This window comes from Spea bombifrons, chromosome 2 (genome assembly GCF_027358695.1).
Source record: "Spea bombifrons isolate aSpeBom1 chromosome 2, aSpeBom1.2.pri, whole genome shotgun sequence".
NCBI classification, from domain to species: Eukaryota; Metazoa; Chordata; class Amphibia; order Anura; family Pelobatidae; genus Spea; species Spea bombifrons.
In genome coordinates this window covers 86,706,663-86,721,723 of record NC_071088.1, presented here as the reverse complement: position 1 = coordinate 86,721,723, position 15,061 = coordinate 86,706,663, and the positions used below count along the sequence as shown (strand labels likewise).

The window sequence follows — 15,061 nt, the reverse complement described above, 5'->3', positions numbered from 1 at the left end:
TGCACTTAAAGTAATCAGTTTTAATGTGTGAACAATGACAAGCGACAGTGTTTGACAGAAACATACCTGGGTTGACCCTCATTACAATTTTGTTGGTTACAGGTTTGCAGACAGCGGTGAAAGTAAGGCGTTTCTGATGAAAGGCTTTCATTTTCAAAGGAAGTGAATTATTTTCCGATGTAGGACCCAAAATATCTACTACTTGTTTCACGTTAAAGGTCCCTATTTGATGCGGTAAGAATGAAAACATTACATCCTGAAAAGACGAATGGACAAGGCAATAGTATTAGATGCAGTACATACAAGATTGATTGCTATATTATTCTTTCTGCAAATTGCTCTTGAAGAAAATGCCTCCAATTTTAGGGCTTTTAGCTGCATGCAGACAAAAAAAATGATTCCAATTCAAAAGATGGAAGAAATGAAAACTTCTTATTCTTTGTATTTCCATAAAGTTGAGAACCATCATTTGCAGAGAAAAGTACTTTGGAAACTATTGTGTAAATCTTAGTTCTTGTATTGTATATCATTGAGAGCCATGAATAATTAAGCAAGTAAACCCACTAAAACATGATTCATTTGAATATTTTTAAAATCCAGATTGTGTGTGCCAAGAGGCACTGAAAACTAGTGAATTTTAAATTTCACACTCGTCTAAAAACGAATGAATTATGTTTTGAATCTTTTTCAGATGTGGCTGGTAGATTGGTGAAATTCATTTGAATTAATTATTTTTCAAACAGTGACACAAAGTTGGGAGCATAAATTTGATCGTTTCAGGATCATTTTATTTCTGCCAAAAGAAAGCAGTAGAATGTATAGGAATTACAAGTGTGATATTTATTTGAATTATCATTTGCAAATAATATGAAACATATGGTCTAATGGTCTAAGGTTAATCTGCTAACATTCACACATGTTCGGTATGTGTGATGCTAAGAAACTAAAGTAGTTACACGTAATAAAAATGCAGTGACGCTGGTCATATATGGAGAAGACAACACCATCCACACCACAAAATTAACACAGGGGGATTGGTCATTAAAATTTACTGCACATTTACAATATAATCAGGGCTCCTGCCAGCTATGGAAGCATTCTAAAATGAAATGAGAGTTTGATACATAAGTATATACATACAAGCGCACAGCTTATTTATTAATGCTCTTTACAATGCATACTAAATAATAAGATGAGTGTATAACATGTGCTCTTATATGCGGGTTGGTTTGTTAAATATGTATAACATAAATAGTAATATTTTAGGTTTGGCTCTGTGTTTCAATACCTGAGCATGTCCAGGTTCTATGCTTCCTTTAAACGGAGAGATATGAAAATGGGATATCTTGCGAAAGTTGAACGCAACAGGGAGGAAAGGAGATTCATTTTTTAGTGAACACAGAATATCGATCTGTTCACCAATCAAGCATTCCTTAAAATTGTAGACTGGCCCTGGACTGAATGTTAATGTCACCGGGACGGCAGAGCCTGTTATAGCCAATTCCACATTCCTCTTCGGTTCTGTATGGAAAATAAAAATATAAAGACACAATATTTTAACCTGTTACCGTTTGGAATCCAGGAATTAAGGTACTACCTTTCATCATACAATTTTTTTTTATTATAATTTGAAATTAAAATAGTTACACCAACAACATGGGGAAACACAATAATAACAAGTTTGTGAAAAAATTGGAAAGAGACACAACCGGGTTTTTTTGCCTTCTTTTGGATAAACAGCAAGAAATAAACAGATATGGGAAAGGCTGAACTTGATGGAGCCATGTCTTTTTTCAGCCTAACTATGTAACTATGTAACAATAATAACAACAATAATCATGGTCAGATTAGGTGTCTTTTTGTCCTATTCATTTAAAACATAGACAAAACCACATAATCTGTCCACGATTATTGCTATGGGTATTATGCAGGTATTATTAGAATTCACGGAAGGTTATTATTACTTGCTGGGTCAGGTAGTCTACAAAGAGCAACAAAGAAAGACAGAGAAATTCTTTCAGACAGTATTTTAAAACAGTAGAAGAAATAATCAATCAAAGGGAGAAAGAAAAGCAATTCACTGGGGCAGAAGCTGAAGCTATGTGTACTTACTTACTGTTATCGTGTATAAAGAATGAAGGATAAAAGAATGTGTGGAAGAAATGATGCAGTGAGCATTGGAAATACCGTATTTGCTCGATTATTAGACGACCCTGATTATAAGACAACCCCCCCAAAATCTATATATTAATTTAGGGAAAAAACAAAAAGCCTGAATATAAGACTACCCTATAGGAAAAAAGTTTTACTAGTAAATATTAATTCATGTAAACAATTTTTTCATATTTAATAAAAGCTATGATTGAGAAAAATATATATATTTTTTTATTTCCTTTTATTTGCCAACCTGCCCCCCCCAGTTATGCACATCTGCCCCCAGGGTTGCCACTCTGCCCCCAGAAATGCCTTATACCCCTTATTTGCCACTCTGCCCCATGATGTGCCTTTTAACCCTCTATATGCCACTCTGCCTCCAGAAATGTCTTATACCCTCCTATATGCCACTCTGGCATATAGGGGGTTAAAAGGCATATCATGGGGCAGAGTGGCATATAGGGGGTTAAAAGGCATTTCTGGAGGTATATATATATAACTGCTAACAGCAATCACACTCCTATCAAGCCAAGGCAGCCAGTACATGCTGGAACCTGGGGATGATAGGAGTGTGAGTACAGCCTCCCTATGCCATGCTACCACCACCACCCCCCTTACACATCCATGCTATCACACACACACACTCATTCACAAACATTTAAATACTCATTCATTCCATTAATCACACATACTTGCTCAAAAACCCTCCCCCACCCCCTTACCTGAACTGCAGATCTCTCACTCGAAGACTTCTGCAGGGGCCCGGCTGTGCGAGCAACTTCTCTGGCCCCGCCCCCAGAGGAAGGAGGGGGAGGTAGAGTTATGTGAGGACTTTGCTAGCTTCCTGTTCTCCTGCTGCTAGCAGAAGAGACGCTGCTCATGACCAAAGTACCGGTAAGCAGCCTGGCCCCAGCGGACATTTTTTTGAGGTCTGATTATAAGACGACCTCGATTATAAGACGAGGGGTATTTTTCAGAGCATTTGCTCTGAAAAAAACTTGTCTTATAATCGAGCAAATACGGTAGTTTTAAAGTAGTTTACAGAGCACCATGGAGTTATCTGCTACTGGCTCCTACAGAAACCAGACTACCTTCTAAACATCCCAATCAATTGTAAAACTGGGGACTGCACTGGACGGGTGATTTCTGGGTATGGATCTGGCTACAAAAAAACCCACTAAAACTCAGGGTTTGTTCTTTGCCTCACACAGACATACTATATTTCTCCAAATATCACATTTCCATAATAACGAAAAGTCAAAATTGTGCACAGCATCAAATAAGTTATTTAATATACCAAAGCAGCGCCGGTTAAGACTACAGTAGTGACTGTAGAATTGCTAGCCATGCTTACGAATGTTTCAGATGTTATACAGTTGATTTTTCACATACATAGCTTTTAAAAAATAACTCAAAATAATGTCAAAGAATGCTGAAACCTAAAAAAACATTTACTGCGAACTGACGCATTTCAGACTAACACATATGATTTGCTATTATTCTGTTTCACTGTACATGAGAACTTCAGCATCACATTTTTAATTACTCATCTGCACTTTCAAAGTTATGAAAATAACTTTAAAGTGTAAGGAATCTTTAGGGAAACAGACTCAAGAGCAGACTGCTGAACAATGCAGAAGAAGTATAGGAAATGTGTTCCTTCTTACCTGGGCAGGATTACCGTGCTATAGACGCCAAGGTATGATGGAAAATACTGGGATTAATTGCATGAAATGCCCTGGCTATGTCTTGAGTGGACTATGGCTGTGTCATCGTGGAATAAACTGAAAAGATGATATAAAACTTTTATGAAGTCTTTACCTTTGTTGCCAGGGCTGCTATCAAGTTGTGTTTGGAGCAGATCACATTCACGTCCCCCTGGTTCAAATCTCAAAAACAGCGCATAGTCCAGCTGAGGTGGGAAGTCATCGGATCTGATGTTTTCACAAACCTGTCTATAAATGTTGACAGAAGTTTAAATATTTTAGCAGCAGAACATTTTTTGGAAAAAAGATGACATTTTGTTACCATATACCTTTAAAGACAGCTTTTTAAAATAAATGGATCAGAAATACAGTGCAGACATTGTTGTAAATGACTATTGTAGCTGGAAATATCTTCATTGGCGCACAGAGGTCCTTTATCAGCAACCTTCACTCCTGGGTTCCAAGGGCACGTTGTGTTCGCTAATCCAAGTTTAAGTTTAAAAGGCTAATTGATCATTAGAAAACTATTTTGCAATTATGTTAGCACAGGAATATGTTAGCATTTCCTTGTTTTCCATAAAAGCAGCTGTGACCCCAAACTTTTGAATGGTACTTCATATCAAAATAAAAGTAGCTAAACATTTTGTTGCGATTTATGGGGCTAAAACTGCTGCAAGAAATCTTATTATCTGGAGAAAAAAATAGAGGGAAGGGGCGCTTCACTTAATGTTATCATATTTAATTAAGGAGATCTGTGCCACCACCTTTTCTCTGTTCAGATGTGGCACAGATGTCCCTGCTCACCAACTACTCCATGACCTACTCCGGCCTTGGCTACACTGTACAGTATTGGTGTAAGCAATAGAATACTTGGGCCTAGAGGGCAACAGATCTATGTAAAGTACTGTGAAGGAGCTTTGGCATTAGCTTTATCGTCTAGAAGATGCCCAAATCTAAGGATAGATTATTTTATACATTTAGTATATGATTATGGTATAACTGCTTCAGCAAAGAAGGCAAATCTGCAGTCAGTTCAAGTTGGGTCTTGGATACAAATCAGCAAGTAGGAGAGGGCAAGTCGCAAAGCATTAAAAAACTGAAATTAGGGGGTTTTCTGCCTTTAATTGTAGTCTACAATGGACACTGTTTCAAGTTCATGGTGTAGTCAGGGTAAAGTTAGAAGTGAACCTCAGCCACAACCCTAAAATGTTACAAAAGCTTTAATGGGAAGATGATTCTAAAATTACATGTAAAGAAAATAGAATATTGCAACCTATACAAATGTCATTACATTTCGGCCTGTGTTCATAAATATTATTATTCTATCCATTTTCATGACGCGTTCCCTTTAAGTTTGAATTCAAAATAACACTGTTATTTTGCATTCATATTTCCCTGGGAAGGGAAGCTGAAAATTTAAACATTTGAAAATAGTGACTAGCTTAAAAATAGGTAATTTATGACAATCATGTATAACAATTCACTCACTTTGGTTTAAAAAATATCGTGATGATTTTTTTCTCATACGGACGCAACACTCCTTGATTGGGCGAACACGATATCAAGCTAGAAACATCCGTCTCTCTTGTCATATCAATGTAATCTATGTTTTCCAGAACAGCATCTGTACTACAGTGGATATCAGTTCCCTAAGGAAGTAAAAAAACACAATTATATTATATATATATTTATATATACACAGACACAAGGATTCCGTCATAGAGAAAAAAAATCTAGGCCATATAATATTCTACCTTTTAGCACTGATTATCTCCACCCTGTGTGGTGTTTATGATTGCCACCCCATCCAGATGAGGCTAGTAATACAGTATATACCATTGACAGGATGATCCTAATTTTCCAAAAGTTTTGACCCAGTCTAGAGGAGTTGGTGAGTTGAGTGAGACATCAAGAGTGTTGCCTAAGCCATAGGGACATATTTTTGATCCTACTGTGATCGTGTACGTCAAATCCTCTTACCATTTCTAAACCAGCAGCACTGTCATCTAGGAGAGAAACCCACTTGAGTTGCTCTGGGCTATTGTTATAAATGATTGCTTCATGAGTCTTTGATGTTCCAAAGTAAACCGGTCCAAAGCGAACACACTTTAAATGTTTACCAGCCAAATCCAATAACTCCAAATTCTGATTAACAATACTTCCTTTGATCTGCAAAATGATCTCATCACGGCCCTCGAGTTTGATCCTGAAAAATAAGATAATTGATTTTTTTTTTTTAAACACAGCGAAAAATGTAACAAAGGTGATACATTGGACCAACATAGACCTCTAAAATCCTAGATGCTTATGTTGGGCCAATAAAAGCAATAAACTTACACTATAGAGTCTTTCTTAAACTTGTCTATGCTAAAAAATATTTAAGATGTTCAAATTATGAGTTTTTTTGCGTAAATACCACAGCTTGTGTCAAAAAGTATGTACATCTCAAGCATGTTGCAATGTTTACTTCCAGAAACATGGAAATAATAGAGCATTTTACAATATATTTAGCTCGTTATAGAGGAGAAGGATAATTTGTCTTGATATCCATTGTAATGTAAACTGCTGCAGCATACATTACAGGCCATTTTTCAAGGTGTCAGAGTAATTGGTTATCTTCCCTCTTGAATTACATTAAGAATAGTTTTCCGCAAGTAGGGTGTTTTATAGTATATTTTTCAGCCGGTAAGCCATATATGCCAACAAGCCAAAATATCTCTGGAGTCAAAAAAGAAGAAACAACATTTACAAGTGGCTCAACATTTTCAGCACTATGAATGGAGCCTGTGAGCTAAACGCCCATCACCTCGTTTCAGTTTAGATCCCTGTTCCTGTAGGTTTATGGGACACTGTAGTCCCTAAATTAGTCTTTTTAATGACTGTTGCATGAACATCAGTGCATCTTACTGCATGCAGATCAATGTATTTGGGTTTTTTTAGTTTTATTTTTTTTCAATAAATAAATATTTTTTAAAAAATATATAGGTTTTAAAATAGGTTTAATTTCCTCCTATCCTTCCAGATTCTACTGACGCACCTACTGCACATGCACAGAGAGCATAGTTAACCAAGCTATCAGTCTCAGTGTCTTAGAAAAAAGCACATTCATAGAATACACTTCAAGCCATGATGAAGTCCCATAGGAAATCAGATATGGAATATAAGTTAGTGTATTTATTGATATTTCAGCTGTTTATGACAGTGACTGATGGACTTGAACCCTGTATTTTATTCTCTAAATTTGACTTTAGACTAATGGTTATTATCTGCCATCAGACTACGAAATTTACCAACATTGATCCTTCATAATGTAGAGTTAACTGAAGGGATTGAAATCCCAACTCTGCAAACCCCTGCTTTAAAAAAACACTATGGGATATATTTACAAACTCTGAGGGAAAAGTATTTTATTTCTGAAATAATACATGTTTTCCCATGGTGCTACATTATCTAACACGATAAACAGTATCTAAAGAATAATAGAGACTATTTCTTTGAACAAAATATTCTCCAACTTTTCCCGGCTCGTTACATCTCATCCTCCAAAGATTCAAATCTAAATTTCTGAGTGAAAAGCAGAAGAAAATAATCTTTGAAATAAAACAGACATCATTAGTACTTCACTTACTTTGCTGTCTCAGAAATGGTTCTTGGTTTGTCAGCACAAAGTTCCACTCTAACTGACTGCATTGCTTTAGGCTCCACCGTTCCACTGCTTGGCAGAATAGTAATGGGCAGATGGCCGCTGTATTTTATTTTGAAAACCCCTAATGAAAAATTATTGGGACATTTATTATTATGGAACATAAAATCACAGTTCATTTTCAGACAATTGTTCAGTGAATGTTCACACACACACACTGCAAAGATTTACTAAGAGATACAAAATTTTCCTCTGATGGTCTTTTCATCAAAGAGACCCCTCTGCAACAAGATCTGAAATTAATTTGTATGAAAACAATTAGGTTGCTAAGAACTCTGCAGAAGGCAACACATTAAAACAAATTATGTATGGATTTCAGAATCCTAAACTAAATTGTTGTACGAGTGCCTAAGTTTAAATGCAATCTGTTCAAGACTGGGTTTAACCCCTTAAGCATCTGGCTGTTTTTTTTTTTTTTTTTCTACCCTTCATGACCGTGGCTGTTTTAACATTTCTGCAGTGTTTGTGTTTAGCTGTAATCTTCTCTCTCATTTAGTGTACCCACACAAATTATATGTTATTTTTTTTCAGGGCAAGAAGGGCTTTCTTTAGATACAATTATTGCTAAAAAGGAAATAATAAAATATGGTGACAAATTGAAAAAAATAAACCTTTTCAGACTTATTCGAAAAATCCTTTACAAAAAGCTTATGAAAAAAACTGCTAAAAAGAAACTATTTGCCATGAGTTTAGAAATCCACAATGTTTTTTGCACGTTATATGGCAATAAGCACATTTGAAATTGCTATTTCAAGACCTATTTTTTAAAAAATCTTGTCATCCTGTGCCCATGTCCTATTTGGGACAGCTCTGAAGTCAGCAAATTCAATTTAACCCATCAATCTCGAGGAACTACAGAAACAACATCTGGGTGAAGATCACTGAATGTTTTCTATGCTCATTTAACCCCATGACGTGTATGTTTTTCCATGATATGCCTGGCACTTCACTGGTCATTAGGGGGTTAAAGTGCACCTCTTGTTAAAACATTTCTGTCGCTTTGTAGAGGACATTTTTATTCCTTCTGCTAGCTACCTTGCTACAATTCAAGAAGAATGTTATTGGAGCAGGAAAATGTCAGCTATTGTCTTACAGTTCGGTGAATTTCATTCTGCAACAAAACAGAGAGCCATCAATCTGAATAAAATTCATTGTTTTAATCAACCTATCCATATGGCTCTCTTATTGCTGAGTAATGCATTGCTCTCACCAACCAACCTTTTTATTTATTGAATTACACATTATACAGTGTAGGAGAAACTCGCCAGAGTCGTCCATTTACAATGAACAGTGGTGTTCAGCAGTTAAAAAAAAAAACTCTCCTGTTTTCCTCCCTTTAGTCAATAAACAGAGTTATTTTATAAAGATACAGCTTTGCCCATATCTGGGGATTGCAGATGAGTCAAACACTATGAAAAGATACTAAAGGGAGAGTTCCAGTTTCTACTCCCTTTCAGCTTGGCTGGCCCTGTACAATGTACATATAAATGTTTTTTTCCAATATAAGCTATAGAAAGTGAAATCTTGCACTTTAAATTTTTTTTTTCATTGTTTGAGCTTGATAGCCCTGTTTTGCACCTGCCTACCATGCAGTAAGCGCAAACATGCCCTTCACTTTAATCAGTTTTAACTATCTACAATTATATCAGGATGACAAAAAACATGGAAAATGTACAGATTTAAAGAGTAAAATGTTTGGCACAACTGTAAGCTTGAACAGCCAGTATGTTTTACAGTCTTAATTTTCCTTTTGATTGGATGTTCTGCAGAATAAGAAGCAGCTTCCCAGTTGTTTTTTTAACCACTTTATTTATAACTCATTGGAACTTCACAGTCTGCAGTGCTGTGGGTTTTTTTTTCTATTCTAAATGTCATTGCTATAGTGATAGTAAAAGGATCTGATAGCGAAAAGCAAAAGAAAAAATTACACAAATACTTGGCAACGAAAAGGTTAAACAGGTCACAGTCCAGGTATTCATGTAAACTAACTGTGCTTGGAGCTTCTCAATAGGAGCTTTATGGAGCTCAGTGCTTAAGTTTTTAATTAAACTGAGTTACTGGAGCCAAAAATCAGTACTATGCTCTGCGTTCTGGTGTTAGCTCAAAGCTGGAGATTTCCAATATAAGCTGAGACTTTAATATTTTTATATTTTTTGTCCCCTAATAAGATCAGTACTGCTATCTGGTGGATATTTGGAAAACAGCGCAACAGTATGGGTAAAATGGAAAACTCCTATTAAATGTTAGTTGCCTGTATCACAATTAGCTGAACCTATAAATAAGTATGTATGTATGTATGTATGTATGTATAGGGCTGGACTGGGGGCAACGAGGCAGCCCTTGAACTCAAAGGCTGGCATATATATATATATATATATATATATATATATATATATATATATATATATATATATAGTAAGAAGACTAGCCTCCTTACTTCAAATGAAACATATTCCAATCAGATCAACATAGGTAGATGTTTTACCCTTTTTTTAGTGTAACTTGACAGCTGCATGATTAGTTACTTCTACACATGATAATCAATACATGATGGTTAATTACCTGGAGAGGTACCATGATTCATAATATGGAAATCCTTATATATCACTTTGTTGTTTGCAATTAGAGCCCCAAAATTAACTTCTTCATCAATCTCTAGATAGCAAGAGGGTGTGAACCTGTGAACAAAAATGCAATAAAGTGGATTAACTGGCTAATGTTGGTAGAAAGATAATATTCCACTTACACTTCATATCTTAAAACAGATATATACTTCTACATTAGGCATTTCCTAATTTTTTTATGTATATTTGCTTGGAAATGTAGCTGCAGTGGCCTCATCCCAAGTGGACTCTTCAGATAAGAGTTACACTGGATCTAATCATAGATCTAATCATCTATCCCTGGTCTTCACGCTTTCATACAACTACTCACCTGGAATTCTGTATCTCCCTCTCTTGCATCTGTTCCACCTCTCATCTCCTGCTAGAACCCCATTGTTTTTACCAGGAATGGTTATCTTGTTGCATCTGATCCACCCCATAACCCCTCATCTCCTGCTGTAACCCCTTGTTTTTAATGTGGTATGGTTATCTCATTGCATCTGATCAACTCCACAACCCCTCATCTCCTGCTGTAACCCCTTGTTTTCCCCTGGTATAGTTGTCTCATTACATCTGATCCACCCCTGTTCTCCTACTGTAACAACTTGCATTTACCTGGTATGGTTGCCTCATTGCATCTGATCTACTCATATCCTGCTGTAACCCTGGTGTTTTCCCCTGGTATGGTTGTCTCATTGCATCAGATTTACCCCTGAACCCCTCATCTCCTGCTATAACCCCTTGTCTTTAATCTGGTATGGCTATCTCATTGAATCTGATCCATCCCTCGTCTCCTGCTGTAACCTCTTGTTTTCACCTGGTATGGTTGTCTTATTCCATCTGACCCACCCCTGAACCCCTCATATCCTACTGCAAACCCTTGCATTTAATCTGGTATGGTTATCTCATTGCATCTGATCCACCCCTGAACTCCTACTGTAGCCCCTTGTTTTCACTTGGTATAGCTGTCTCATTGCCCCTGATCAACTCCTGAACCCATAATTTCCTGCTGTAATGCTAAACGACCAACAACCCCTACAGATCATCTGGACCCTATTAACTCTTCCCCATCCGATCAGTCCTCTCCTACTGTTTGACTTCCCCCTCAACCATCGCTTAAACTGTAAGCTCGCAAGAGCAGGACCCTGTTCTCCTTTTGTGTCAGTTTGTTATTGTGTGCAACTTATTTATTTTAAATTATTGATTGTAACAGTGCTAGGGAATCTGCTGGTACTAAATGCAGGTTTAGATAGATGCACTAATTCCTTAGTTACCGTGTACTCATTGTGTGGATACAGAGAGAATATATTTTTTACAAATCATATTGTGTTTTCCATTATTTGTCCAAATGGGTTGATAAGCACCCGTTAGAGATTTCTTCAGCTCCCTTAGTTGACTAAGAACATCAAGCCATCTTGCCTTGACAGTTCAATGAAGGATTAAATATTAAAAGCACATTAGATTACTCACTGATCAGATGCATTACTTAGCTTAAAAAACTCATCATGAAACTCATTAATACTATAAAAAAAACTACATTTAAGTATTTTAATACGCATTTGTCATTGATGGGAATGTATGGCTCACTGGAGTGTCTCTTTACTAACACAAAAACGTGTGTTTCATTGTACCCTTAGTGTGGCACAACACATTTCAAATGCAAATAACTAGAATAACAAAAATGAATTATACTGGTTCTGATTTTCGCGCATGAAGAAACACGCATTATGGCATGATGTTACATACCCTAGCAAAGGGATATCAATGACATCATTATCCACCAAAACGCGGATCCTGTCACGAATGTCTTCCTTTTCTTTTGGTCGATATTCTACCATTGCGGTGACTTGAAGTCCCGAAGCAATGGCTTTATCTGGATTTTTGACTGTAAGTGAAAACTAAAAAGAAAAAAAGATGCAGAATACAGTTATATTTTTTCATAAAACACAGACTATCATTCTTAGTATCAAGACCAGTACTGTACTAGGCATAGCAATTTCCACCTCAGTGGTAGGCATCTCCAGTACAATAAAAGGCCCACAGTATCATAAAAACACACAGCGCCTATTATAAAGTCTACGAAGGCTATGCTGAGCAGACGCAGTCTCCATAACATAACTTTCCTGTTGGGGTCTTTATTTAATGTCTCTCTTACTGGTTACAGTTAAACTATGTGGCACTGGCTCCTCATTAACTTCCTCAGATCTTTATAATGTAATTTGCTGGCTCTCAAGAGGAACTAAAATGTAAGATGCTGTGAATAAACTTAACATACTGTATCTGTTAAGCAGCACTAGCAATATAAAGAAAAAAATGTGTGAATGAAAATAATAAAATAAAAAATAAATTAAACAGCATACCTGATACAAAATACCTGGCCACCACTATGCCCCACACCATCACCCCTCACCTTCATCATAGCCCATCACCATTATCTTTACACCCACATCACCATCATAACCTCCACTATCATCATTTTCATACCCACCATCATCTATATTTCCCTTCACAATCATCTTCATACTATAACCAGTATCCCCTTCCTACATCATCATCTCACCCCCTGCATTAATTCCCCCATTATAATCATACCCCCACACATCACCCCCATGTCAATGGCTCATAACATAAATGCATGTACCTATCAATAACAAATATATAAAATATCATCCAGTGCCACCCTTTGCCCCAGCACCCCCTCAATACAGAATAGTGTCAGTGATGTATTACAACTAATTATACTCAATATAATAGTTCATCCAGGCCCCCTATGATACCTTGCTCTATAGAAGCCAGACAGTGATAGTAAGTGGTTCAGCAGCTACACAAAGACCAAGCTGAGGAGCCATTGGTTTGATTGCACCAGTGAGCCCTCTTCTTCCTTTCAGTGGGCTATGGGTGGCACCGCATGCCTCCACACCACTTCCTTTTTAAAGGTGCATGGCATTAGCATGGCAGATCTCTTACTGTAAATTACCTCCAAATGGGACAGTTTAAGAGGTTGGTGCCATGATGCCATGGTTGCATGTAGCAGGGCATGAGATGCTCAGCTTCCAGACAGGCTACAGGGCAGTCAGTCTACAGGGTATATTCATGGTATCTTGGTTGGTATGATACAGGGTCAAGGCCTTTGTTGATTAGTTTGCAGAAGAGTTACTAATCTTACTACACATTAGCAAGAGCTAACCCTGCTTAGCTGGCTCCGCATAGTTATAGCAATTAGATTACTTTAAAATTGCCTTACTAATTGTATTAACTATTATGTATGGTCAGTCCACCCCTTCCTTCAGAAGACACTTATAAACGTTGACTATTTATAATGCCTAATAAAGTTGGCAAATTGAAGCCACAGCTCCCCTCCAAACTACTACAGAGGGATACAGCTAAGCTTTTAGAGTACAGATAATTACATGTGTGTCAGAATTTCAGCGGTCATAGAAAGATTTTAAAAAGTTTACAGGGGAAAAAAATAAGGAACTCACTTGTGGATCTTCAGGTTCTAATATTTTGATGGATTTGGCAACATGGCTGATGTTCTGTACTGTGAGAGCGGCTCTGTAACTCTGTCCTACCAAAGCGTCCATAAAATGAACCAGGGATGGAGAGATCCTCACTCCCAGCGTGTTATCCAACAGCTCCTCCATGGTGTTACTGGAAGCATAAGAGTGTTTATGGAAAACAAAGACTATGTTAAAAATGTTGACATATCCTATACAATACATACAATATATTTATAAAAAAATGATTAGGTTAGTAGGTGTTATTTCTCGGAAAAACACACAGGTTGCAAAGCTGAGAACCTAGTCCACCAGTAACAACTAACAAGTGAGCAAAATCAAACCATTTCACTTAACTAGGGACTCGTAACCATTTAGTAGTAAAAATCAATAAATTCAAATATAATTTGACAAACTGGTGCAAAAGAAAAAACTTTACAGCTGGCGTCTTTGCATTCCAGGTCAATATATGAACACATACCATCTGTCTGCATTAGGCACATATGTACATTTATATAGGTATGCGTGTGCATTTTCTTTATGTGTGTATACGTACCCGTGCTCCTTTATTAGGTATTATTATTATTATATAGAAATGTAGCACGTTGTTCTCGCTCGCTTTTCCGATTGACCGTTTCTATGGCGATGGCGAATAAACGTAGATGTACAGAGCGTCTCCTTGGTTGCCGAGCAACAGATCCCTTGGAAGGGGCGTCTATGGGGGGCGTGACCGTCACGCCTATAAACTTGGTCAAACGTAAAAAAGCAATGAAGGAAACGGTGTCAAATAAGGTCACATGCTTTCATTATCTGCATAGAGTTCTAATTCCTTGAGACACAATACAATATACATAAAGTCTGAGACGCAATTTATGTGACTATTGGTCTCCGCGCGCTTTGCTTTCAGGACTTTTAGGGGCTTTTCAGCGGCGGGATTCTGTGTGGTATGCAACCATAACAAGCAAGGTTGTCAGACTTTTCATCTAAATCTGGGCTCTTGTAAAAGCACACATGTATTTCAAGCAAACGCTTCACCAAATAGTACCCCGCAGTCTTCGGGAGGGCAGGCTTGCAGAAGTTAGTTAATGAATTTTATGAACACAGAAGAGGGCTGGTTCTGGCCCATGGGACAGGTAAAGTCGAGTGGCTCCATCGGTCCCTTGCCCTTTGTACCTCACATATGCGCTAGCACACAATTTTACCCACACTCTTACATTTGTACAAACGTATACACTCATGCTAACACATGCATATTCGTGCTTACACATACTAACACATACACATTCATTTGCATACACATTTACACTTCGATTCAAACACATCCACACTTACATATACATAATATATAGATATTAAGAATATGTAGTTGGACCCTCCTTTGCAGCTATAACAGCTTCC

General features: G+C 37.1%; 1 protein-coding gene across 1 annotated transcript in view; it reads right to left on the bottom strand.

Moving 5' to 3' along the window:
- The window catches only part of CFAP47 (cilia and flagella associated protein 47), a 138,669-nt gene extending 124,342 nt beyond the window's left edge, over positions 1–14,327 (bottom strand). The window contains exons 1-10 of the mRNA XM_053455984.1: positions 14,220–14,327; positions 13,649–13,817; positions 11,913–12,064; positions 10,126–10,241; positions 7,489–7,627; positions 5,841–6,066; positions 5,349–5,509; positions 3,959–4,109; positions 1,289–1,513; positions 67–256 (exon numbers count right to left, since the gene is read on the bottom strand). Coding sequence (XP_053311959.1) covers positions 67–256; positions 1,289–1,513; positions 3,959–4,109; positions 5,349–5,509; positions 5,841–6,066; positions 7,489–7,627; positions 10,126–10,241; positions 11,913–12,064; positions 13,649–13,810 — 1,522 coding nt within the window. The 5' untranslated portion in view covers positions 13,811–13,817; positions 14,220–14,327. The remainder of the gene's footprint in view (positions 1–66; positions 257–1,288; positions 1,514–3,958; positions 4,110–5,348; positions 5,510–5,840; positions 6,067–7,488; positions 7,628–10,125; positions 10,242–11,912; positions 12,065–13,648; positions 13,818–14,219) is intronic.
- Between the last annotated feature and the right edge of the window lie 734 nt (positions 14,328–15,061).